The sequence below is a fragment of the Metopolophium dirhodum genome, chromosome 1, assembly GCF_019925205.1.
Source record: "Metopolophium dirhodum isolate CAU chromosome 1, ASM1992520v1, whole genome shotgun sequence".
Taxonomy (NCBI): domain Eukaryota; kingdom Metazoa; phylum Arthropoda; class Insecta; order Hemiptera; family Aphididae; genus Metopolophium; species Metopolophium dirhodum.
In genome coordinates this window covers 108624311-108650889 of record NC_083560.1, presented here as the reverse complement: position 1 = coordinate 108650889, position 26579 = coordinate 108624311, and the positions used below count along the sequence as shown (strand labels likewise).

Genomic DNA, 26579 nt, shown 5'->3' with positions numbered 1-26579 from the left:
TTATCATCATCATACTATTTATGTTAAAAATCAATAATCGGCATGCATATGCGGATATGGTGGCTCCCGTATAAGCACATTCTACATAATATTTATTCATACTTTACATTTCCCTCCCCCCTCCCTTGAGAATTTTAACTAAATGTACTTAAATATCAATATCACTATAACTATTATTAAATTATAAGTAATTTATTCTTATATCTTGCCCTGGGTAGGATTTTATCCTGCGAGCGCGCTTGCCTATAACTATATAATGTCTATATTATATCGTTTACAAGTGAGTTACAACACTCGTTTTATTGCTGACGTGTGCAATTTTCATTCATATACGTCGTATTAAAATGTATTGTCGGAATCAAAATATATTAATAGCCAAGTAGGGTGACGGGACAGACATTATGTTTAATTTAATGAAGATCGGTTTATATTGTACCACCACCAGAATCAATTTTCATATTAAATACTGTAGGTCTCTATATCGTTCATTTAAACGCTCATAATTCATAGTTTAGTATGTTCTAGCCATTAGGAACGACTCCTTCCTTCACTCGTGGATTAGCGCAAAACTATCAGGTAAATATCATACACATAATATTATGTGTATCTATTATTTTAATAGTAATATCAATCATTTTTCATTACGTATATTGTACATGTACTCAGCACTTCAGCGTATCCGTATGATAACGTCCGGCAGGGCTTTGAATTTAAACTATATAGCCATTGGAGACTTTGTTGATTTATTCTTGAAATCCGCTTCTATCTGATTTATCGAGTACCTAACACTTGTTAGTCATACGTTGACAAAAAATAAATCAAGAAATAATTTATAATATCAACGAAGCAGTTAACATGATCGAAGATGAGTAGGTATCTTGTACCTATCCTTCCTGTACTTATAAAATATTCATATGAACCTTAATAAATTATACTTTTTCTATTAGTACAATAACCATAAATTGTTTATGTAGGCAATGATAAAGAAATAGAGTATGAAAAATTAACGAATCCTTTTTTGTTTAATACTTCAAAATTATATATCGTTTCGTTATACATTTTGTCATAACTAATGACTGCCTTAACTAATGATCGTTATAAATGTATAATTTATTATTTTCCGCAGAAGTTAAGCAGGGTTTTGTGTGTGTACTAAATTTATTCATGTATCACCTATCTGATTTATAGTATTATATGATTATTATGAAGTAGTATAATAAGTGCCTATGTTATTTCTAGTATAATATAGAATTAACCATTTTGTGAAATACGTCAAATGTTTTTTAATATTCTTGAGTATAGTTTTAATAGTAATAATTACCTAATACAATATAGATAATACTCCACTGACTAGTAATAAAAATCTTTTGATTTAGGACGAACGTTATTTTTTTCAGCAGTATTATATATTTATTATTGGTAGGGATCAGATTCTTTAGCATTTTATAACTACCGTGGAATTATACAGATAAAAATAGCAGAGTAGGTAATTACCTAAGCTATACTCAGGGCGTAACAGAATTGTCAGACGAATTAATGAATTTTTATTCCAATCAATATTCAATTGTAACATTGAAACGTGTTAGATTTGTTGTACTTTTTTTAATTTGTGTTTGAAATTATAAAGTTATATAATGTTTCATAAATCGTAATTTAATAAGAAAATCAAAAGTGAACAGATAACAAATATTTTTTTATTTTAATTGTATTAGAATACAATGCAGATAAAATTGAATAGTAATGATTTGAAAATTATTTAAGTTCAAGATCATTAATTAATTAATTTACGTTTTATAACAATTTAAATCCACAATTAAATATAAGTATTAGGTAGGTTAGGTTAGCCTAATAAGTAATAAAGAAAAAATACTTCTTTATTACCAGTAGGTATTCTATATTTTTAGGAAAAAATGTAGCGTACATTTCAATACTAAGTAATATTATATAGCAAAAGTTAATAAAATTACTTTTATTTTTAGTTTTTTTAAGTTCAACCCTGATTATTAATTTAACCATTATTTCAGAGTCTTGATAAAATATATTTTATTTGATTACTTCTGCTAGTGAAATTCATAAAATAGAAGACTTAATATTAATATTAATATTCAATCATATTTACAGATATTATATTCTATTAGTACACTTATATAAATATATTCATATTAAACATTCCGTTCTGTTAAATACAAAGTATTAATCTAAGTAGTAAACATACATTTCTGGTTCCACATAAATAAAAGATATTCAGTTTATATACATGAGAACAATGTACAATACAAGGAATCTGTTAAAAATGTTCCATTTACTATAAATAATTATATGTTACCTGCTGGCGTTCTTAACCTATTTGGAGACTTATAAAAGATATTTTTTAACACGTATTCGAATACTCAGTAAAAAATCATTTGAGTACAAATAAAAAAGTATTATTTATAGATACTTTCAAATATTTTAAACATTTTTAAAAACATTTTTTTTTACTTTGTAAATCAACTGAACTGATTTTCAAGTTTTACATTAACTTTATACATAATTTTACTCCATAACATTTGGTTCAACAATAAAATACTTATCCCTGTTTTTTGTCGAAATATTTAAATTTTCGATTGAGTATAGTTCACAGCAGGGCTTGAAACCGTTATCGAAATTATCGGCTACCGCTTTACCGCTTTAGCGGTAACAAAAAAAAAATTGATATGGGTTGTCGTTACCGGTACTATATTCAATATTACAGGTTACCGATTAAATATTGGTTTTATAAAAACAATTGTATTACACCTAGTAAGATTTAAGAAGCTATTAATTTTCAAACTATTAAAGGAGCAACGAATTTATCATTATTTATGTAGCTAAAATAAATGAAACATATTATAATAGTTCATAAGTGACGGTAGTCGGTACCCGGTTAATACATATTTATTACATTTATTATTATTATGTTATTATAGCGTTTTATGTTAACTGAAAAATCATCACGGTATTCGGTAAACGATAACTGGAAATACAATTTGGTTTAAAATAACGGTAACCGATTTTAGGTTTCCAAATATCCAAGAAATTACTGGATTTTTACGGGGAACCGGTTACCGGTTTCAAGCCCTAATTCCCAGTAATGAAATATATTAGGTATCATAAATTCTCAATTTTTATCATTTTATTTTACGTGATAAAAATCAAAATTAAAATAGAAAATATATAGGTAACTAAAAAGAAATCAGTACCTATTTAATTTTAAATACAAATATGTAATTTGAGTATTTAAAATACATACCTAGTACAAGTAGGTAGGTACTTCTTTTTAAAAGTATTTAAAATACGTACCTATTTGAGTACTTAAATGTATTTAAATACTTTTACTCAAGTTGTATAGAAGACTGGAGTTACATTGAGTTACATGGAGTTACATACTCAATAGGAAAATTACACCTGGGAAATATAACAAAATGAAAAATACTAGATAAAATAAAATAATAATAATTGTAACTAAACACATATTAGGTAGTAGGTAAATTAAGAAAAAAATGTAAATAGTATTCATGCTTGATAAATTGAGTATTACCTAATTATATAATATATAATATAAGATATAATTATTTATTTAGCGTACCCATAGTTAAATCTAATAAAAACATAGGTAATTATACTATAACTGTACCTACATAAAAAATCCATAATAAAATATAATGACATTAAAAATATATTTTTAACGATAGTATAGGAGTTATCGAATACCTTTAAATTCCTTATTGATGGAATTTTCATAAATTAAAAACTAATATTTTGTCATTTAATATAAATTATTACGCCTGCTATTAATAATTATAAATATCGTAATAAATAGTAAAAAATATTTAGGTACCTATATATTTTATATTATCAACAATATATTTTTTACGGTAATAAAGAATATATCCCGGTCTGCGAGTTTTTTTTTCCATTGAGTATTTACCGGATACCAGTAAAACTAAGCTATTCGCGAACCAACAATGCTTTATACTGCGTATAATTCAATAGGTACTTTAAAAACTCTTAGTTTTTTCTCTAAAATCAAAACATATATTATAGATGGATTCAGAAATAACAGTCTTTTTTCCGATGGATAATTATGTTGATACGACATTGCATTTTATTCTAACCGTTTTAACGGTACTAATCCTTTTAGTTACAATAGCTAATAACTAATAATATTATTAGAAAATTATAATATGTTATCTTATTGATGATATTTCATGTCGATTCCAATAGGTCGATTATATTTCAAATTATGTTTCAAGTTAATTTATATTAAAAGGTGCGTCCCCACTGGCGGGCTTTAATTTGACTTTAATTTGACCAATTCGAAGAATTAAAAATAATTCTGAGCGTGCCCGTAGCTTATAAAATGTATACAATGCATAGACTTGCAATTATTATTGTATTCAGTTTTATTGCCCTCATAATACGGCATAATTCAATAATAAAGATGATTGTAGCGAGAGAAGGAAGGATATAACATAATATAAAATAATTAATTGAATCACAATCCGTTTATATATTGTGGCCCCACCGAATAAAATTTCCCAAGGCTGCAGAGTAACTTGATGAATTATATTAATTCGATTCAATTGAATTAAAAAAAAAAATGAGTTAAAAGTTAATATTATATTATGTTACCGGTTATAAATATGTACTTGTATGTATCTAAAGGTAATCAATGATATTTTTAAAATGGTATATAGTAATATATAGGTATTTACAAAAATATGTATATTTATATATCTATTACAGCTCCATTCACGATCGACGGATTACTTTATCAATATTTATATTATTGGAAATTTATTGTTCAACTAAATAAACCTATAGTTAGCTGACTATCTGAAGAATTTTGTATCTAACCTGGTATCTACTGCCAGAACTGCATAATTTGAAAAGAAGAATATCTCATTGTTACTTACCATAAACAATTTAAATGCATTAACGACATTACAAAATATAAATTTCTTTCCTTAGATTCTACATTTAGTTTACCAAATATATGAATTTGTTTTTCATGTCTTTTGATTTATTGTAGGCATTAGCTGTGAGTGTTTGAAGGTTAATTTATATTTTCAGTTTTCAACATGCGTGGCGTTTAGGGGTGTGGGGGTTAGGGACCATGACACCCTAGACATCACCAACTACTTATAAAGAAATCTGTATAGAACTTCAGAATGTTTATAAATTATAGTCATGGCCTACAAATTGTACTATTTTCTATTGACTATTGGATACATATTATTCCATTTGTATAGATTTAAGTGGGGAAATAGTTAAAAGTAGAATTTTTGAACCAAAAGGATATAGGACCCCCTCACCCCCTCTCCATAAGAAGAATTAAATCCACTACTGGTTTTCAACATATAAGAGCTTAGAAAAAATTCCGAGGATACAACTGAGACGATATTGCAGAAAAGTATTGGCGTCATTTCAGTTTTTATTGGGGCAACTTCTCACTGCTTTTCCGACTCAACATTTTTTTCACTCAGATTCTCATAGCATAGTGCCATAGTGGTTATGTCGAGGGGGAGGAGTGGTAAATGTGCCGACTTAAAGTTGATGTAAATACTAGACTGGGGAAAATGCCCCAGTTGCCCCCCTCCAATGACGCCACTGCAGAAAAGTTATAAGCTTATAACTAATACATTTCCAACACCAAATCATATTTTGTGTTTCTTTATTGAATTACTTATTCCAACAATAATTTTGTCTGATATTAAAAAGTTTATGCGGAAACCTTAATTTATTTATTTTTTAAGACATAAAGTACATATTGTTAATTAGAACAGTTCATTTTAGTGGACACTGATACTTTTTGGTTGAGAAATGTCAATCACAATAATATTCTATCATTTTTAAAGTTAATAAAAATCTGTGAAAACCATTTTAGTATTTCTCATTGAAAAAAGTAGGTACCTAACTTTCTTAATGTGACTTATTTAAGCTAAGTGATGACGTAACTAATATTTATTGGTAACTTTTTGGACTACCATGAATAACACAGTAACACCGATTTAAGATTTATTTTCTTAAATCGTGATGATGATTGATGATGGTTTGTTCACAATCACTGATATCTTGATTACCCGGTTCTAACGGATCAATAATAATAATAATTTTGTCAGTAGTCAATATAATTGTAAATGTAGGTACATTATGATTTATGATAAATTCGGTATAGTACTATATCAATATATTATATTAAGTATTAGTTATTACAAAAATCGTAATTTATTTATATTATTGAAGAAAGATAAAAAAACATAGGCCATAGTGAGCCGTAAGCATATTATGGTATTATAATTTATAATATTATGCTCAGTGGTTTTTTTGAGGGGACTTTTGACCGAAACTTTTTTCTAAGGCATTCCAAGTATATTCATGGTTTTTCAAATATGTATAATTAAAATTAGTTAATAAGGACAACAAAGTAATGAAACGCATAATATGACTGTTGATGTTCCTAAATTTATCAGTATTAGGTAACTATATGTTAAAATTGTATTTTTGATAGGTCGTGTCTTTTTTTTAAATTTTGTATGTGGCCTTCCGCCCTCATTGAAAAGCTGATAAAAAATATGGCCCACGTAAGTCCACGTAAAAGGTCCCATGCACTAGTAGATTATTATTGATAACATAGTATTATCCATATTAGATCTAAAAAACTGGCCAGAGTAACCTTTACCATTACTATTACTAAATTAATTGATGTTTAAAATTGTATTATTTGGAGAAACCCTGCAACTATTCGACACTCTACAATAGGTTAGTTTAAATAAACTGTTTTTTTCGACTCAAAAAATGATAAAGGAGTTTTCTCGTGGTTATATTAATTTTTTATTATTTCATCAAACAAATTTTTTATTACTTGATCAAAAGAGGTACTTTATTTGGCTTATTCAGTTTTTTATATTTTATATTATTTTGGAAAGTTTGTTGTTTGTGGACAAAATCATATTCAATATATCATAGTTTTTGCCCTTGTTGTTATGACTGTATGATGATGTTTGGGGAACTAAACAATATAAAATATAATAGTAATATACGTTAAAAGTTTCAAGTAGGTATCCATGAATAATATTTTTAAATTTTAACAAAATAGCTCAAATCGGATATACTATATTATGTTTAAATATCAAATTATAACCAAATATTAACTTTAAATGTTTATGAAAAATATTATATGTATATATTTTTTAGATTTTTGATTTCAATTTGACTCCTTATAAAGAAATTTGTATTAAATGTCTTTAAAGTCTTGGCTATACAAATTTAACATTTTATAAATTGTTAAATGCACAAAAATTTGCAATTTTTCTAGATTTTGAGGAATTTTGTCTAAATTTTACCTTAAAATATGCTTATAAAAATATTTTACTTTGGTTTGTATTTGAGATGTTGTATTACGTCATATTCAAGCGTATTGACCTTGCGAAAATATGTTATCGACATTCATAAAAAAACAATAATTAAAAATAAAAAAATCCATTTTTATTTATAAATTGCTCAAAAAGAATCACTGGAGAAACATTAAAAAGTTCTCCAAATATACCATTTTCATTTGCTAACTTAAAACATAGATTTGCTATTATTTGCTATTTATTTACTAACAACTGGCGTTTGTTTGGTATCGATTGGACAAAGTGAGTGGGTTACCTAAACTGCCGAACACCATTTATAAAAGAATTCATAATACCCACAAAAATTATTTGTTGACTTCTGCAACAAATTTGTTAACTTTTGATAATGATTTGGAGTCTTTCATAAAGTGGCAGTGGCGTACCCATTGGCTCAATTGACTAAGATTTAGCACCCCCACAAATATTCCTTATTGATTTAGATATAAGCCCCCATTTTAAATAAATAGTTTTGTTAGCCCCCCCAGAATTTTAACCCTAGTTGCACCTATGGGTGTACCTAGGCCTTTTTTACGAAGGGGGGATTTATTTTCACCTACTCTTCAAATATAAATTCTATAAAAAGTAATGTTACATCTACAACAGTTGTATTTACACTTGAGGTTGTAGGTACTAAGTACAAATTACTCTATTCTCTGTAAGTAGGTGCATTTATATTATGTAACTAGGAATCAATGATAAGAGACAACGGTTGAACCGCCAAAACGAAATGATAATATCAGGGATTTTGACCAAGTTCGATCGTTGATAAAAAAAAAAATATTTTAATATCTATAATTTCAATGGGTTTGACCATGACGACATGACGTTATCATAGTATTAACTACTATGTACAACATTGGTACTTAATACTTCTTGGTAAGTACTTCACAAAAAAAATTTCAAAATAACTGTAAAAACAATACCACTGCATTCATATAATTACATTCATACAACCCATGGAAGGGGAGGCGTATGCCGTCTTCCCCCCTCCTTAGATACGTCACTGTCAAGTGGGTGGGTCAAGTTCATCTACGTACTCTACACGGATTACATCTAAATTTGTTAAAGGTAATCGATCCTGGTGCAGGAGTAACGTTACCGCCGTAAGAGGAAATTTAATTTTGAGAATTTTCAAGGGTTATACAGAATTAAATTTTAGTTGTACAAAATTGTACACAATTTAATATTTATACTGTAACTTGCAAAGTTGTGTAAGGTATGTTTTTAAAAGTACGGATGCCAGGGAACACACCTTATTGTCCTATTTGTTGATCGTTGTAGTATGCATTTTTCTATCATACAAACACGGAAATTTGCGTACAAATTCAGCCAATAGCATACTCCTTCAAAAGTTTTTTTAACGAATATAGAACGTTCGTTGACATTTTTTACAATTTTTTATTATTAACTTGTATATATACTAAAATATAATTTAAATTATTCGTTTAGTTAGAACATAGAACATTAGAACATTAGTTAAATTTAAAAACAAGTGAAGTAGTAGGTACCTGCATGGTTGCAGTGTCCAAAATTAAGATCATATTATAGGAATCACACACATTACATTTTTTATGAATTTCTATAGTTTCTATAATAGTTGTACACTTGTTACAGGCATATTGATTGTTACCTACTTACCTATCGATAATTACTTATAGTACTCGACCGTTAATGGTGGTTACTGATATAAACATGGTTCGACAACAACTTTCTACAACATTAAACCGGCGCAGTTTGTCGTCACTTGCAATGCTATGCACCACGTTAACATTACTAGTTGATTTAGCCAATTCTTCAGTATCATGTGGCCCCGGTATAAAATCAGTTGGAGGTAAGAAACTTAAATGTTTATTAATTTGGTATTCATATATTTAAGTTAAAATAGAAATTCACTTGGTAAAATGTTATCAAAGTTTTTAGTGGAGTTTTTAATTACTTTGGTAGGTATTTCAAATAAATTATATGGTTGGATAAAATAATAGTTTCTATGCATGATTAGTGCCTGTAAAAGCAATTTATTATTGTTCAATTTTAGTACAGTTGATTGATTTAACTTTTAATGCTTAGGCATCTTTGAAAAAAATAAAATTGTGTCTCAGATAAGTAACAATATATTATTACCATTGATTATAAACTAGGTATCTAATCATAAATTTGTTTATGTCTTGATACTATTATTGTATTCAGACTACTTACCCACATGTTCTGTCCGTTAAATACAATACCAGCTATTAGTTTTAGAATATTTTTAGATGTTAATGAAATACATCTAAAAATATTTAACTTTTTTTTGTATGATTTTCAATTGAAACATTTTTTTTTTGTCAACTTAAAAGTTTACCAGATTATTAACAAATGTATGCATTTGTATATTATATATTTTATATTCATAACTAGTAGAAGTTTTGGGATAAGTCATAAATAATAATTCTGTGTATATTGTTGTGACAATTACAGGAACGGTCCCAAGTGGTGATATCATCCTAGAGTATGGCAGTGGAGTTCCTTTGGAAATCACGTGCATCTTGCAATCTGATACCATAATAGTGCAAAACTTGTTTCGTGATCGAACAGACAGTAGTAATAAAACCAAATTTCCCAGCCACAGGATAATATTTTATAAAAACGCCGAAATCGTACCAAGACAATATGTGACAATCGTCAACGCAACAGCGGCTCAACTCCGCATTCCAAACCCCCCAGCTGGCCAAGACACCTATTATTGCACACTATTACTTGATTACGAAGGCCGTAAAAATGAAAGTTATGGTATTTCTAGCAGCGATCTTCCGTATATTATGACATCTAATGTTTCGTCCACGTTACCCACTGTAGAAGATGAAGTTACTGGCTCGAACACGAATGGATCTCATCTACTGGGATCACAAGTTGGGGTGTGTTTGAATAGAGTCTATGTTGGATGTAAGTTAACCACACAATTCATTCTATTTTAGTTTAATTACGTATAATAATTAATAATAATTAAATCATAACAAGAACATCATAACTTATATAACCATAACTTTACGAATCTTGGATCGTTTATGAACGATGACTTAAAAATATTGTTCTATTCCTCATTCCTACCTTATTTTTATGGTGTTCTCATTAAGCAAATTATTTTTATAAGGGTTAGAAACAATATTTTAAAAATCACTGTGCCGCTTTCTAGTTATAGCACGGTAGCAAGTAATTATAAATACATACATGTAGATTATTCAAACAACTTTAGAATAAAGCATCAATTATTTAATTATAACAATTTTTCATAATTTTGCTCAAATTAATTAATTTTAAATTCTAATGAACGAATGAGTTTTGGGGATAAAATTGACTTGAACCTCAATATAGGTACAAAAATCATTTTCTATTCAAGACTTCTATAGTTATAACTTATATATATATATAAGAATTTAAAAAACCATTTAAAATTAAAATTTGTTTAGATAAACCAGCCATTGTAAGAAATTTTACATGTATCTCTGAAAATTGGGCCAATTTGAGGTGCAAGTGGAAAATATCAGAGAACCCAATTAAAACTACTTATACGTTATTATTCAGATTACCCGGTCGTGCTGGAGGCAGGTAATGTATTACAGCTGTTTATAATATTTTATTTTTATTATATGTAACTTTTTGTTTTTATAAATAGAATATTCATAAATTGTCCGACGGATTCAGATATTAGAGAGAATAGTTGCTATTGGGATTTCAATACTACGCCTATGTATAGACAACCTTATGAGTTTTACGATTTCAGATTAAATGGCCAAAATGTTTTAGGAAATTCATCTACGTTTTTCAATTTTCATCATTATGCTAATAGTATATTTAAACATTAAAATTATATTAAATTATTATGATCAAAGTATTATGTACCTAACGTTATTTAATAATTGTTTAATATTTATAGTTATTCCCGCGAGCCCTATAAATATCACTGTGGTGGATAATACAGAATCAAGTGCTATGTTGAGGTGGTCTGTGGGCACTATGACAAACTTCCCACGGGAACTAATTTATAAGATCGAATATAAGTCACAATGGGATTCCAATCCCGAACATTGGCATGTGAGCGTTAAAAAATCCATGAATGAAAATAAAAATGATATGATGGTTACAATTTTTTTTTACAGTCTGTAATTACAAGTGACGTGGAATGTAGTATGTCCAATCAAACAAATTCATTTCTGTATACTATGAATTGCCAAGAACGTAATGATGATTATTATTATTTTAATGTCACTGATCTAAAATATCCGTCCACACATTACGATTTTCGCATGTACGTACGTTCTTCCCTTGCCCGCGGGGAGGATAAGTGGTCACTTCCTGGTTATATAACTCTGAAAACCAAACCTTCGAGTGAGTTAATACTTAATGGCGTATAATAATTTGTTTATATTATAGACTACAAACTGATATTGGGTTGTTCAATTGAATTTGTAAGATGTACCCACCTATTACCTAACCTTAAAACGATTCAATACAACACCAATATAGTATAAAAATACTACCTACTTATTATTTCGTATGCAATCATTATAATTCGTCATATGATCCATAGTACCAAGAAGGCCGCCAAAAACTGATATTGGGAGCTTTGAGAGTCTTACGTCACGAATCGACAAATCCAAAAGAAACGTGTTCATTTATTGGCAACAAATTGATGATAGTGAGAAATGTGGTGACTCGTTTGAGTACCGTGCTTACTATACTTCAACCACAGAACAAAACAAGTCCACGTAAGAGCAATACATGCAATGATTTTTTGATTTTTTTCTGATTGAAAATATTGTTTAAAAATTTAGAATTCACTATAGCAATGAAATATATGAAAGTTATGCCAAGTTTCAAGAACTCAGTACTTCAGTTGGTTACAACTTTACAGTGTATTCATCGAACAAAGAAGGTTCGTCAACGGAATTTTCAACAATATACGTACCTAGTGAATCGCAGAGTAAGAATTTGATAATTTTACCGATGCTTATACGAATATTTTAAATATTTAATTGTTACTAGGAATTGAAAAACCAATATTACTAACAAAAATGGTATTTGATCAACAAGGTGTTTTTGAACTATCCTGGAAAAATTCCGGTACTACGGAATTGTCCTCTGCCGATGAACTGAATTACTATACATTATTCTGGTGTGAAAATGTTAATCGTGATCCGTATCAATGTAATGTACGTATATTAATATAGACTAATTTTTCGAACAGAATATTAGTATATACGTTGTTATGGAAATTTGGTTTTGAAAAATATATTTTCATTGAATAATGGTGCTGCTTAAAAATATTGGTACATTTTATCTCAGTTTTTTTTAAGATTTTATCTCTCAAATGACTAGCTATGATTCTGTAAAAAGCTTATGACAATTTCGATATAATTGATAGAATATGTAGCGTAGAAAGGGGTGCACTTTTTTTATAAAATCTGATAAAATCATATAATATTTCATTGTTAGTATAAAAAAGATATTTTTATGTAGCAAATATTAAATTAATTTTTTAATCAAAGCTTTAATATTTGAAATAGTTAAGTTTAAGATATGAAACTTAACGTAAGTCATATACATCAACTTACCCCGAGAGTGGGATAAGATTGCACACATGGTGGGGTAAAATAGCGCAAGAAAGAGTATTTATTTTTATTTATTTTTTTTTACAGAAAATACATTTTTAAATATATTAACTCACATTCGATACAAATTGTACCTAATCATTATAATTTATAATAAATATCTATTTCAATTATATCTACTTATTATAAAATTAATCATAAGTGAAGACATAATATTATCTAGTTATATTTATTACGCATTATACAATTTGTATATATTATATATATTGTAATATATTTTACAAATTGAAACATGTTAAGACATATAAAAACACATAAAAACAAATAAAAACTATTGAACATTTGAACGTTGTTCAATCATAATATAACAAATTAAAAATATAAAAATAGGCCTGTAACAAATTTAACTAGTATAAACTATAAATACTACAGTAGTAGGTCCAACCATAAAAAAATTATCAATATTACGATATAACAATGGCTTGTATGTGGTGGAATATTAAGTGAATGGATACAATTATTCCTGTTTAAAGTAACAGTCTTTAAATTAACATAAAAACAATGGTTTTTCAAAATCAAAATATCTGGAGAGTCTAAAGAAAGTATTGTAATATGGTGTTTGAAATTATCAAGCCACTCATAAAAACACCTGAATTTATTTTTTATTTTATTTTATTAAATATTTATTTTAATTTAATTTATCTGTATCGAAAATCAGATATCTTTCCTAGCGTTTCTGGAGGGGCTCCATTTAAAAATTGATTTATCTTTTTTTTGGAATAATTAATAAAGGCGGCACATATATCCTATTACAACTAATGCAACACACAGCTGTTACTTATTCAACACTTTCAGTAGCAACTGATTTTCCATTAATATTTTTACCTCTAATAACTTTTGGATTTTATTTGGAATGGTTAAAATAACAGTTTCATCCATGTTGAATATTCTGCTAGAAGGAATATTTAATTTGTTATATATATTTTATAAATTATCATAAAATCTCTTCAAAAGTAGGTGATACGTTATTTTTTTAGATAGGGCTTTTAGAGACATTCTAAACTTCTGTAGTCAAGGAAAAATCAAAGTGGAGGTTTTAGAACATAGCACCTAGGATGTGCCTAAATCAGTGAATAGAATATTAATACCGCAGTTGAGAACCACGAATGTATGGTAAACCAAAATATTCCTGGGTTATACCCTGCCTCTTCCCCCACTATCTAAATTAATCACCCTGAATATGCATCTGAAATTCACCGGAATGAACCAATGTTTTTGATATTTAACTGAGTGTTATGTATGTGTTTTGTAGGGTTATATAAACTGGACGCATGTACCTAGTACAGAATTTCGCTGCAATGTCACTATATTAAATTATAATGTTAAAAACCATTATCAATTTGCAATAAGTGCTAATAGTCGACGTTTACTCAGTAATGGAACCAATAGTTATCATCAAAGCAATTGTAAGAGTAGCGGAATGGTGTGGGAATCGTGTACAATACAAAATAATATAAGTATGAAGATCTGTTATTTTTGCAGTTTATAATGAATTTTAAAATTTGTCGATGCTAATTTTGTATTTATCTATCTACGATTTTGTAGCTGCAAGAAAAGTTGAGAACGTTTGGGTTAGTGTGATAAGCTCGACGTTTCTTGGCTTGAGATGGAATATTGACTGTACTGACAGAATCGGTTTAGTTGGCGAATATCAAATATTTTACTGTGCTGTTGTTTCCGCAAACAATTACATTTGCAAAGGTAAAAATATTTCGTATTAATTATTTAATGTAGGTAAGCATAATAACAGTATAATTAGATTAAGATTATTTAATTTTCAATCACTGAAAATATAGGGTAAGAATAGTAATTATTACTTATTGTGCGTATTTTCTTAGTTAATATACAATATCTAATGATTGCGCATATACGAATAGATTAGGTACCTTATACAGTACTGCCCAGGTCAACTGTGGTCTGTGGAAATGGTAAAGTAAATTGTTCATTATACATGTTATTTTCTATAATTTTTTTTTTTTAATTTATCTTAAGCATTGGCAACTATTACTTGTCTATTGGGATTGGTAAATTGGGTCTCAAATGACCTTCCCTCGGTAAATTGGGTTCCGGAATAAAAATGTTAGTGTGTTCATCCCATTTTTTAATATCTAATCATCTTTATTAGAAGTCGAATTTTATAATAATTATGGTAAAAATCGTATAAACGGTATAGTTAATTATGTGTTTATTATAATACCATGTTCTCGATGAAAAGTTAAATGATAGGGATTTAACATACTCAAATTGGGTCATCGTATTAATATTGTCTTTGTTCTCATAAATGTTGTTCTTTATCAAGCGTTCTTTTCTTTTTTTGTTTTGTGCTTTGTGTACCACTATTATAATAATAATTATGCTCTCGGCCCGAGCAGGTAGGTAATTGTGTTTATATCCAAAACCCAACTTCCCTACTACTTTTTTTACCTGGGAGTCAACTTACGGCCAAAATGTACCCAAATTATCGTGGACCCAATTTACCAAGCTCCGCAACTATGGCTATTAGCATTTTGTAGGGAGTTACGGTTGGTTGAGGAACACGTGTATGTGGGTCGAGGATTCGTCACTAAAAACCCGGGTGATCACCTGTCCGGGAACCTAGCTACGCCGGCCGATTCTTGACCTCAGAACACGTTAATGACTTAGGTCAACCACCGAGCCACACCAGTCCCCTTTCTATCATTTTAAATTTATGTAATAGTTGCTGTAGTGAGTTAGTAATATGTGATTTTTGTTTGTATATTAGGTGTTTCGATGCCTACAACCTAGGTGCTTACTTAGTTCTTTTATTTAATATTTATAAATGTATGGATATTTTGTACCTACTTATTAATATTTATAAATATTATAAATTTATTTTATATTGTAGGATCCATGTTATCCAAAATAGTGAGCAGAGAAGCGGCACAAAAAGACGGAGGTTTTACATTATTAACAAACCTTGAGCCTAATACTACGTACATTGTTTCCATAGCAATAAGTACAAATTATGACAAAGGAATACATAGTGATCCATTACTAATTACCACTTTAGGCTTAGGAGGAGGGTGGTATTTAAAACAAGAATATCCCACATATGTACAACAAATAATGAAACATAATTTTTATCCTTAATAGGTACTAGTAATCATTCATAATATAAAAATTATCCTTATTTCATAATATATTTAATTGTAATACTATTATACATCAAGACAGTTTCATTCTACTTACTAAGAATATTAAATTTAAAATAAAATGACTTCCCTTAGTCGTAACATATCTAGTGAGGTATATATTGTATTAGTTCTTGATCCATTCATTATTCTGCTAACAAATATTGAAGACGTGGTATATGTAGTGTAGTTATATGTAATGTGTACCTACTCATTAAGACGCTTTCTTTATTATTTAGAAATTTAGAATCATAAAAGTTAAATCACTTACTTATGAATACAAGCTTTATATTTTATTTTTTTTTTGTCAGTGAGCACAATATTATTGTCAAAATTAGATCAATTTATAAATTAAAAAAAAAAATTACTAACAATTTTATCAATGTTACAATTATTATTATGCTATTATTAATCTTGTAATACCTATTGCATTCACAAATGTACTAACAGTAAGTAGTAAATATATAATAAACTATCATTAGTCAAAAGTCAAAAGTGTTATTAATACTTTCATATGGATTGTAAATTCTTTTTTTTTGTAAATATCCGAGTGTAATGTATAGATAAATACATTTTAACTCAAATTTGTGAAAGCCAACTTCAATAGATAATGGCCGAGATTAAAATGTTTGTTTAATACAAAAATATTTTATAGGTAGGTACTTAAATATAATATAGTTTACCTACCGAATATAGTTTATATAATAATATAATATACATATTCATATAATATATATATTATAAGTTATATATATAAATAACTTATCACAAATTAGTATTTACTTAAATAAGAGCATGACTGATTGGAATTTCAAATTTTCAAATTGTTATTTTATATTTTTCTTCAAAGTTAAATATTTCTTGAAAGTAACATAATCATATAAATTAAATAAATCACTACACCTTAAGGTGGATTAAGGATCCCGCGAGGTGCGCACCTACTTACGCAACTGTAATTCCTTGCTCTAAAGTTTCAAAGTTAAACCAAGTTTGTCATATATCCTTAATCCAACCTTCGGTGGATTAGCCACAATGTGCCATCTGATGTTTTTAAATAGCTGTACCTTTATAACCTAACTTTTCAAGGGAAAAAATGATCAATTAATACAAAATACGGCGTTATATTGTTGGAATCCAGTCTGAACTGAGTTGTAATACGCCAGATTGTAAATACTGCTGATCATTCAATTATTTCTGAAGCTAATTCACTTTAAAATACATACTATGTATTTACCAGGTATTTAGTAGATATACAAAGAACATTTTTAGGGGTGCCTTTTAAAAATTTGTCTCGGGCCAGCTATACTCTGTTCAAAATAAAACCGGACCTCGGCGGCGACCAGTTTTCGTTCGCGACGGTCAGGCACCTCCCCCACCATAGATCACGTGTCAGGCCGAGCCGCAGAAATAAGCCACGCCCATGCGCACAACTCGGCCGCCGAGGTCCGGTCTTATTTTGAACAGAGTATAGGGCCGTATTTGAACATTTTACACCCAGGGGCAACATAGTTTGCCGCTCCCCAAAAAAAGTTATTTCTTAAAATGTAAGGCATAACTTCTATTTATAGCATAAATGTGGTTAGGTTTTGAAAACTTTTTTTCGGAATCTTTTGTATTTTAATGAGTTAGAACAATCGGTGATGCAATCAGAATTTGTCGGTCGGACTTAGTTTCAAAGTATATACCGCACTTTTGAAGTTTTGCAAGTTTGTGTATTTCCACACGTTGGGATTTTTATAAAATTACTTTATTAACAATAAAAAATAAAGTAAGTAAATAGGTAATTGGATGAAAAATACAAAAAAAATTTACATTTAAAAAAAAAATCAAAAATGTTATTTTTGATATTTTAAACTTGATAATAAGATTTTAAAGTTTTGTAGTTTTTTTAATCATAACTTCCAAAGAAAATTTGATTGATTTTTTTTTTAAATATACCTACCATAATATTAAGCATTAAAAACACACATTTTGAAGAAAAAATCGCAAAAATCGCTTTAGAGCTATACTACATTTGTTCCAATATTTAATATTTTCATCTATTAGTTATCTCTTAAATCTCTAGGAAAACTAATGTAAAATAAACATATTATAGTTTTTATAAAAAAAAGTACAAGTAAATCAAAAATGTATACAATGATTTCGTTATAGGCAAAAAGTGTTTACTTTTTTTTCTTATCGTAAAATAAATTATTTTACGTATTATATAAATCAATCTATATTATAAAATTGAAATATTAACTGAAAACAATTTATTATTTATTTTAATTGCATTTTTTCTAGTTATAATTTTATTAATAATAATAATCCAATAACTTTCTCCTAGAATGGAGATTCGAAAACAAAGTGATAATTTTTTCAAAATCTGTTTTACCTACTTGATATTTTTATTCAACTGTCAATAATGCCAACGCAAAACACCTTTCTGACTTCATAGTTGACCTTTAATATTTTTTGTAATTATTAATATTATTTTCCGACTAATTTATGAAAAAGAGATCGATTAGAACTTTGGGCAGAAGATAGGCTAATTTTAAAAGGAAGGGGACAAACCCAGGAGGTGCTCAACAGGAATTTTGAGATTTCCGATGAAAATGTTTGTTTATAGATGGTTGCTATGGGTTTTAAAGCTATTATAATAATAGAAAATAATATTATAAAACATATTATTCATATAGAGTTTGCATTTTTAATGGGCAACGAAGTACACGGGATCAGCTAGTATATAAAAATTATAAAAAACTTCCTTGTATTACCTTTTATAAACGTAAAAATCTTATATATTATTATGACTTATGAGGTAAAATATTTTTAACTATAAAAAACAAAACGAGACTGGATATTGAATACCTGTATAGGTATCTATTAGGAAGTTATATATATGTAGTACTGTCGTAGTCATATAGTCAAGTCAGGCATTTAACTATCCATCTAGATATTTAGTTAAATGCCTAGATGTTTAACAAAATGCCTTATTAATATGTAAAATACTTAGGTACCTATATGAAATATTTTTAACTACGTGTCCTTTGGTAAAATTGTTTTACAACTCAAATTATAAATAAATATAGGTAATTATACTAATTGAATATGACGGTGCGAGTATAAAAAATGAATAAAAAGTCATCTTATAATTACTAAATTTTGTTAATTTTTAGCAATTTAAAACTGGTCTGTGATTGTGTTCTAAAAAAATTTTGAATGTTCCAGCAAATGCCACCAAATAATAACGTGTAACAATAGCCAACAAGTAGGAAGTAGGTTATTAAAAATTAATAACAATAATTTGTAAATGTCTGAAAAACACTGTTGCTGAGTAGATTTTGTATGATCCTTAATCCTTATATAGAATGACTTAGGTGTAATCCCTTATGTTAATACTTATTGGCGTGTATAGGCTAAACGTATAGTGTTGGGGTATCAAGAAGCGCTTATGATTTTATAGTGTAGGTACGATACTACGATGTAACACAATCGCCGCAAGTAGAGCATTTGTGTCATTATGCAGAACGTCCGATTGAACATCGAAAGAGTGTGGGATACGTGGAGAATATTCTGTATGTGCTACATGTGTTGTGAGTGTGTGTTTTAGGAATATGCTGATATGTTATATGTATGTACCTAATGTGTATGTATGTTACGGTGAATTATGTAAACGTGGTAAATGTTTAAATGTAGACATTCCCCGGTTATTGGCGTTAATCCCCAGTTTAGTTGGAGAATGATGTTCAATACATTTATGTCAGTGTGAACGATCAGTGATAATAATTAGTGTATAGGTATTAGGTACGCGACAAAGTTTCAATAGTTAAAAATATCACGACGAAAGAACATAAACAAGCGAAAATCCAACTAGCCATAACGCCGATAAGCCATGTAATATTATGAAATGGTCTATTAGTTTATTAGTTAGTACCTATTTACGCGAATGTTCTAGCGAGTTGTATATGCGACAAGTGCGTGCTTTAAAATTATTTGTAATAATTTGTGTTACTTGTGAACTAAATATAATAAAATATAAATTCAAATATTGCGTTGTAGTCTTATTTAATAGTAATATTACAGTATGGAGAATACATTTAATCAGCAATCGAAAATATTATCAACAGCAAAAAGAGAGGTGACAATATATTTAAGTTATTTAATCCACTAAAAATTGGAACACAAAAAAAACCGGTAACTAATAATAGACTTTTGCATAATTATTTAATACCTATGATGTTATGACAATTTGTGGAAAAGAAAAATTAATTAAACCAATAGTTGAAAATGACTGACGTTTTATATTATGTCACAGTACACGAGTTGTTTGAAGTAATTCATTCGGCACATTTAGTAGTAGGTCATGGTGGTAGAAATAGGATGATGGCTGTGTTAAAAACAAAATATTGTAATGTGACAACGGAGGCAGTTATGGAATATTTAAACTTATGCAGTAATTGTCAAGTAAAACAATCAAATCCAAAGAGAGGACTTGTGACAAAACCAATTCAACATTCCGCATTTAATCCAAGGACTCAAATTGACATGCAATCGCAAAACTATGCTATATAATGAACTATCAAGATCACTTAACTAAATTTGTTAACTTAACTTAAAATGAATCACCCACCAACAATAAATCATTATTAAATAATACCTACCTATATTAAAACAATCAGTGTATTATTTGAGATTTATCATCATTTACTACCAGTTTTGGTAAATAACGTCAATAACCGGTGAAAGATGTACATTTTAGTTTAAAATATGTTTTTACAACATTTACCTACATAATTGAATCATTTTGGTTAATGACGTCATTGACCGGGGAATGACGACATTTGCCAATTTTCGTTTTTCACCGTAACATGTATATGTGTAATGTATATTGCAACTCACATTCCGTAAAGCTTGTCGTAATTAACTACCCTAGGATTTTTATTCAATTAGATATAGGTACCTATTATGGAAATATTTTGTGTCGCAATTATATATTATCTCACATAATATAATAATATAATATAGATTAGAATGATAAGATATTATAATTAACTCGGTCATATTATTCCACGGCGTTTCAGAGAAAAGGAATTAATTTTAATGTATATCTGCAATAAAATAAGTACGTATGTATCTACTGTTTAGTGTTTAATCATATGTGAACTATTTCGATTTCAGCCAGAATGATGTTGTACGCTACAACAAGCTGTTTCATTGTTTACAATGTAAACAGCTATACATTCGAAAGTGACTAAATTATAACAAATCTTAAAAATAATTATTTTAAAAACACTAACTGAATATGGATGCTAAAAACGACGGTGATGTAAAAACTGCTGATCCTGAAAAGAACGAGGACTTTAGTAAAGGTGAGTTAAACACAATAACCATTAATACAGAAAATAAAAATTGTTTTTACTCATTTTTTAAACAATAAAAGCCAAAGAAAACGAAACTGGAACTTCCAGTGCCAAATCTGGTGTACCAGCTAGTTCGTCCAAAACTGCAGTAAACGATTTAGATACTGTAGAATCGCCCAAACAAATCGATGAAGAAGATTCACCAGCATGTCCGCGGTTGAAAAATAACAATCAACTATATTGTTATGACCGAGAAACAGCGAAAACGTTGATGTATTTAATAGGTAAATAATTAACATTCCGACATTCGTACAAAGATCGTTTTAGATTCTGAGTGGAGCGATAAATGTATTGATTTTACAATGATGTGGGTTTTTTTAATTTATTTATTAATTTTTTTATTTTTGTGTCTGTCATTACCGTTTGGGACAGTAAAACTGCTTCGATTTTCTTCAACAATATATCTTATTCGATGGGAAAGTGAATTTGGTTAGTGCATTGGGGAGATAAAAATTTAAAATTCCCAGTAGTTTTTAAAAGTGTCGGGAAATACAAACAAAAAATTAAGGAAAACTGGAATTTTTATGCTAAATCGGTTTTTGACAAAATCTATTTTGAATAGGTTAGGTTATCTATTTTGATTAGATTTTCACTGAATATTTATATTATAATTTTCTATACACCATAGAACGGTCAAAATATTAATTATATAAATAAATTTAATGTCTTGAGCAGTTTATGGACATTTCCAGTTTACATTTTTTTTAGTTTTTTTTTTTATAAATGTCAATAAAATTTTATTCGATGGGTCTAAAAGCTTGAAAATTTAATACAAAAGTGTTAATATATTGTAATAATGATAAATAAAAAAATTTAAAAATACATAGTTACCATTTTTTTTTATAAGCATTTAAAGTTCAAATATGACAAAATGTATCAAATTTAAAATTTAAAAATTATTTTATAGTTAAAAATTTAAAAAATGTTTAACTTTTATAGCTAAGGATTGAAAATGTAAAACAAGGTTCCACGTAAACAAGTTATATATAAATTACTTTATTCACAATATTATGTATCACCAAATATATATAGTATTTTTAAGTATCATGGCTGACTGACCGTCTTTGCTTAAAATCGTTTTTCGTATACAATGATATTATATCATTGAATTCAAATTCAACACCATTCATTGCAGTGATCCATTTTTAACCTACTGTGCAGCATAGCGTAACCCACTTGCCCACCTTTTTTTCATTAAAGCGCCTGGTGCTAATGCCATTTTGTCCTCAAAAATATACTCTGCGGGAATAACAATACCGCCTTGTAGAATCAACCAAATTTCATAATTTTTTTTTTTATTGCTAGAGGGAAATATTCCACAGTCCACATCGATCTGTTGTTTAATATTTTATCCTCAAACTTTAAGATATGTCTAAAAAAATACAAGATAAAAAGATTATTTTTACAAATTTTTGAATACAATTATTTGAAATAAAATACAAAATCAGAGATCAATGCGGGCTGTAGGAAGTCTTCTTCTTTCAGATAAAAAATAGTCATCATAATCCGACAATTCTACAAAGCTTGAGAGTTATTCCCGTAAAGTCATTTTTTTCGATAAAATAACCCCCTAAATAGGTATCGGGTAGTAGATAAGTGGAAAAGTCTTACAATTGAAGGGGCAACTAAAATATAAAATTAAATTTTCAATTTTTATATAATTGTGGAAAATTTGAAAAACTGGATCCGGGACCATTAATAATAATAATTACCATAAGCGTGCTCAGGATTTCATTGCAGATCATGAAAGAGGGAGTTTTAATATTATACAATTGTGGGTTAGGTACATTACAGTTGTATGTGTAGTTTGAATTTATATTAAAAATGTTTCTCACAGATTATTATATACTTATTTTTTGACATTTATTTGAAAATAAAAAATTTGTGGAGGTATTTTACAATACCCATGTGATGCAAGCTATCATACTTTAAAGTACCTAGTTTAAACTCTTTGATCCGGTACTTTTTTATAGGCAACTTGATTAAATAAGTCTTGTACTATTATGCCACAAATAAAAATAATAAGGAATCAACCTTGACCTATTGAATAGTGCTCCACAAGTCCACAACATTGATATATGGACTATATGGTACCTACATTATTTTAAGACATAAAAAAAACTTCTACTTATGTATATATTTCATAGATACAATTTCAGTAAGTAGTAACCATCCATTTAATTATTTATAGATTCAGAATATTAAGTCCTTTTATGAGTATCGACATGTCTTTCAATAAGTTGGATTTCAGTTTTTAAAATATAAGAATCATCTTTAAATTGTATGAATCATAGAATAGTGGCGGGCGTAGCCAGGTCAGATTTTGAGGGATACCTCCTTGGATTTTTTATGGATCTCATTGAATTTATTTCCTTATAATTAAATTGCATTGTGTAATAGGTAACTAATAATATTGCATCGCGAAAATTTGGGATTATTATCATGGCTGTGCCTTTTTGGCTATAGTAGATATTGTGTGTTTTCGATAGGTAGGTACTAGGTAGCTTATTTTCGTACATAGCATTATAGTATTGTATCTCTTTCAGACAGTAGAGATCGGGAGAAAGTCTCATCATGGATAAGAAAACTTGACACGATGAATGACAAGGAAGGAATGTTAGAACGTGTGATATACGCTAAGTACCTAGTGGCTTCACTGAGTGGATCGTTGGGATTGGTGGAACCGTTCACGTCTATGCCCCCGGATATTGTAAAACCTTTACAAATGATCTTACCACCAACTGTATATGCCGACCTGTTGAAAGACGAACCCGAGCCAGTTGTAAGGAAAAAAACATATGCTCATAAATTGCCGACTACGAATAATCCATTGCTACTAGACAAAAAGTTTTATGAACAACAATTGTTTCCACCAGAAGGCATCATATGCTATGCTGCTGCTTTTAGCATCATATGAGCATTGTTTAATCGAATGGGCGTTTAATAAAATTTAGAGGATTTTAAATATCAACATAAATACATTTTTTCATAATTTTTTTACCAAATATTTTTTAGAATTTAAAGCAACAATTTTTAAAACTCAAGTTTTTTATAATAATGATCAGGTACTAAGAAATATTACCCTATATTATATCGTACATATTAATGTATAACATTTATATAATATTATGTTAGGTATATATGGTTTGTACGTAAGTGTATGGTTTAACTCTAAAGTATCAAAGTTATACCAAGTTTGTCGTTTTTACTTAATTCCACCTACGGTGGATTAATATAATCAATTTATACAAAATCCTAACATAACCGTACTTTAATCCAATGAATAAAAAAAACGAAATTTAACCCTTTTTAAATTAGCCTATCTTCTTCCCAGAGGTCTAATCTACACACAAACATTCATATATATATATTGACAAAAAATAATAATACAAATCAACAAATATGCCCGATTAACAAATAGTAACCAATATTATCATTGTAATTTTCCTCTAACCCCGTAAATTTCTCAATTTTTTCTTTCATATTATTCTTCTCCTGACAATAACAAACACAACAAAAAAAGAATTAGCCAAATCGGTTCAGCCGTTTTTGAGTTATAAAAAGTGTAACTAACATTGTGTTTGAGTGGTTCCCAGGATGATTTAGTTTCCTAAAAATTGTGTAATGTTATAATTGTAAATAACATAAAATGGAATTTTTTTTCAAATGCAAGGCCTGAATTATTAACCATAATAGTCTGTACAACAGTTTGCATCTAGGGTTTACTACAATCTAGTTCTACGGGGAGCCTTATTACATTGTTCTGTGCCCTATCGCACGACATGTTAAATGGTACATGTGTTATAACTTATAAGCAATTTAATCTAGGAGTTGTGTAACCAGTATATCTACAACCATGGTTCATAGACCTATAAACAAATGGCCAACGCTTCCCACACAGCCCTGCCCTTGGTTAATCCAGACGACATAACTGAGAAAGAAAACATTTCATATGAGAACATATGAGAGAGATAAAACATGTTTTTGCACAATGTAACGGCCCAAAACCTCTCTTTTCTCTCTTAACAATCCCGTCTGGTGATTTCTCTCTCTATGCGCTGTCGATTTAAGTCTATGTCGTGGTCCTTAGGTATACGTGACATCGATTACTCCTCGTCTACCACTATGCTCGGACCATCATGTCCGATCAAGTGCTCAACAATCGTTTAGAATACTCCACCAACGGTAAGTTGTTCCTTGGACAGTTGTACCCATATGATTGAAACAGTTATTGGTACTCCCGTCTGCCATTAAGCACAGCGGGATACCATTTGCATTGTGCTGCTTTAATATTATTACTATATCTGCTGCACAGTGTTGGCTCTCGCTCGTTCGCTTTAAACTATCGTTGATATAGCCATTTGCACTTCTGACGGACGACCGATGGGCGTCGGACGGACGGTGAACACAGCGGTGGCCGGTGGCCGTTTCCCGCGTACATACCATACTATCACGTGACCCGTTGCTTACGGTGTCACCAGCTCACTGATAAAAAAACGACAACCTACAAGAAACCAACCCAAGCGGTCAGCTTACGTTGGCGAGGCACCTCTAGGCTAACATCTGAACCCATGCTACCATTCGTAAACTGACAATGGTTGGACATAACGAACCGCCCGGTCACGGCTACCGGTTACTAGGATTACCGGCCACTACCGACACAAGAACCACCGCAGAAACACAGAGTACACTCACCGCTCCAGTGACGTAATTTGATCATTATTGTAGGGGGGAATTGAAACTTTTACCCCTCCCCCCGCCGCCGCCAAAAAAATAAAAATATTTCAGTTTATATCATAATATAAACCTCACAGTATAAACCTCTCTGATCTGTAATCTGTATAATATAAGTAGGTACATGTATAAATGCATGCATACATACCAAATAATTAGTTACATACTATTTAATAAAGTTTTATGTACTTTTTCGAGTAGATTCATAAAAATATGGAATCATCT

General features: G+C 29.0%; 2 protein-coding genes across 2 annotated transcripts; both read left to right on the top strand.

Moving 5' to 3' along the window:
- The first annotated feature begins 535 nt into the window (after positions 1 to 535).
- On the top strand, positions 536 to 16517 carry LOC132936134 (cytokine receptor-like). Its single transcript, XM_061002819.1, has 13 exons — positions 536 to 576; positions 9033 to 9249; positions 9876 to 10340; positions 10865 to 11003; positions 11071 to 11243; positions 11332 to 11489; positions 11555 to 11783; positions 11986 to 12163; positions 12230 to 12378; positions 12441 to 12607; positions 14319 to 14523; positions 14612 to 14767; positions 15933 to 16517. The coding sequence occupies exons 2-13, from the start codon at positions 9090 to 9092 to the stop codon at positions 16175 to 16177; spliced, it is 2424 nt and encodes an 807-aa protein (XP_060858802.1). The 5' UTR covers positions 536 to 576; positions 9033 to 9089; the 3' UTR covers positions 16178 to 16517.
- Positions 16518 to 21502: 4985 nt separating this feature from the next.
- Positions 21503 to 24537, top strand: LOC132936135 (uncharacterized). The gene is made up of 3 exons (XM_061002820.1): positions 21503 to 21569; positions 21641 to 21844; positions 24167 to 24537. The coding sequence occupies exons 1-3, from the start codon at positions 21503 to 21505 to the stop codon at positions 24535 to 24537; spliced, it is 642 nt and encodes a 213-aa protein (XP_060858803.1).
- The last annotated feature ends 2042 nt before the right edge of the window (positions 24538 to 26579 follow it).

Excerpts from the sequence above, each read along its gene's own strand:
- LOC132936134 (XM_061002819.1), top strand. The coding sequence starts at position 9,090 with ATGGTGGTTACTGATATAAACATGGTTCGACAACAACTTTCTACAACA. Across the intron at positions 11,244-11,331 it reads TTTTCATCATTATGCTAATA|TTATTCCCGCGAGCCCTATA; the intron begins GTATATTTAAAC and ends TAATATTTATAG. Across the intron at positions 12,164-12,229 it reads ACAGAACAAAACAAGTCCAC|AATTCACTATAGCAATGAAA; the intron begins GTAAGAGCAATA and ends TTAAAAATTTAG.
- LOC132936135 (XM_061002820.1), top strand. The coding sequence starts at position 21,503 with ATGGATGCTAAAAACGACGGTGATGTAAAAACTGCTGATCCTGAAAAG. Across the intron at positions 21,570-21,640 it reads GAACGAGGACTTTAGTAAAG|CCAAAGAAAACGAAACTGGA; the intron begins GTGAGTTAAACA and ends AAACAATAAAAG. Across the intron at positions 21,845-24,166 it reads AACGTTGATGTATTTAATAG|ACAGTAGAGATCGGGAGAAA; the intron begins GTAAATAATTAA and ends TATCTCTTTCAG.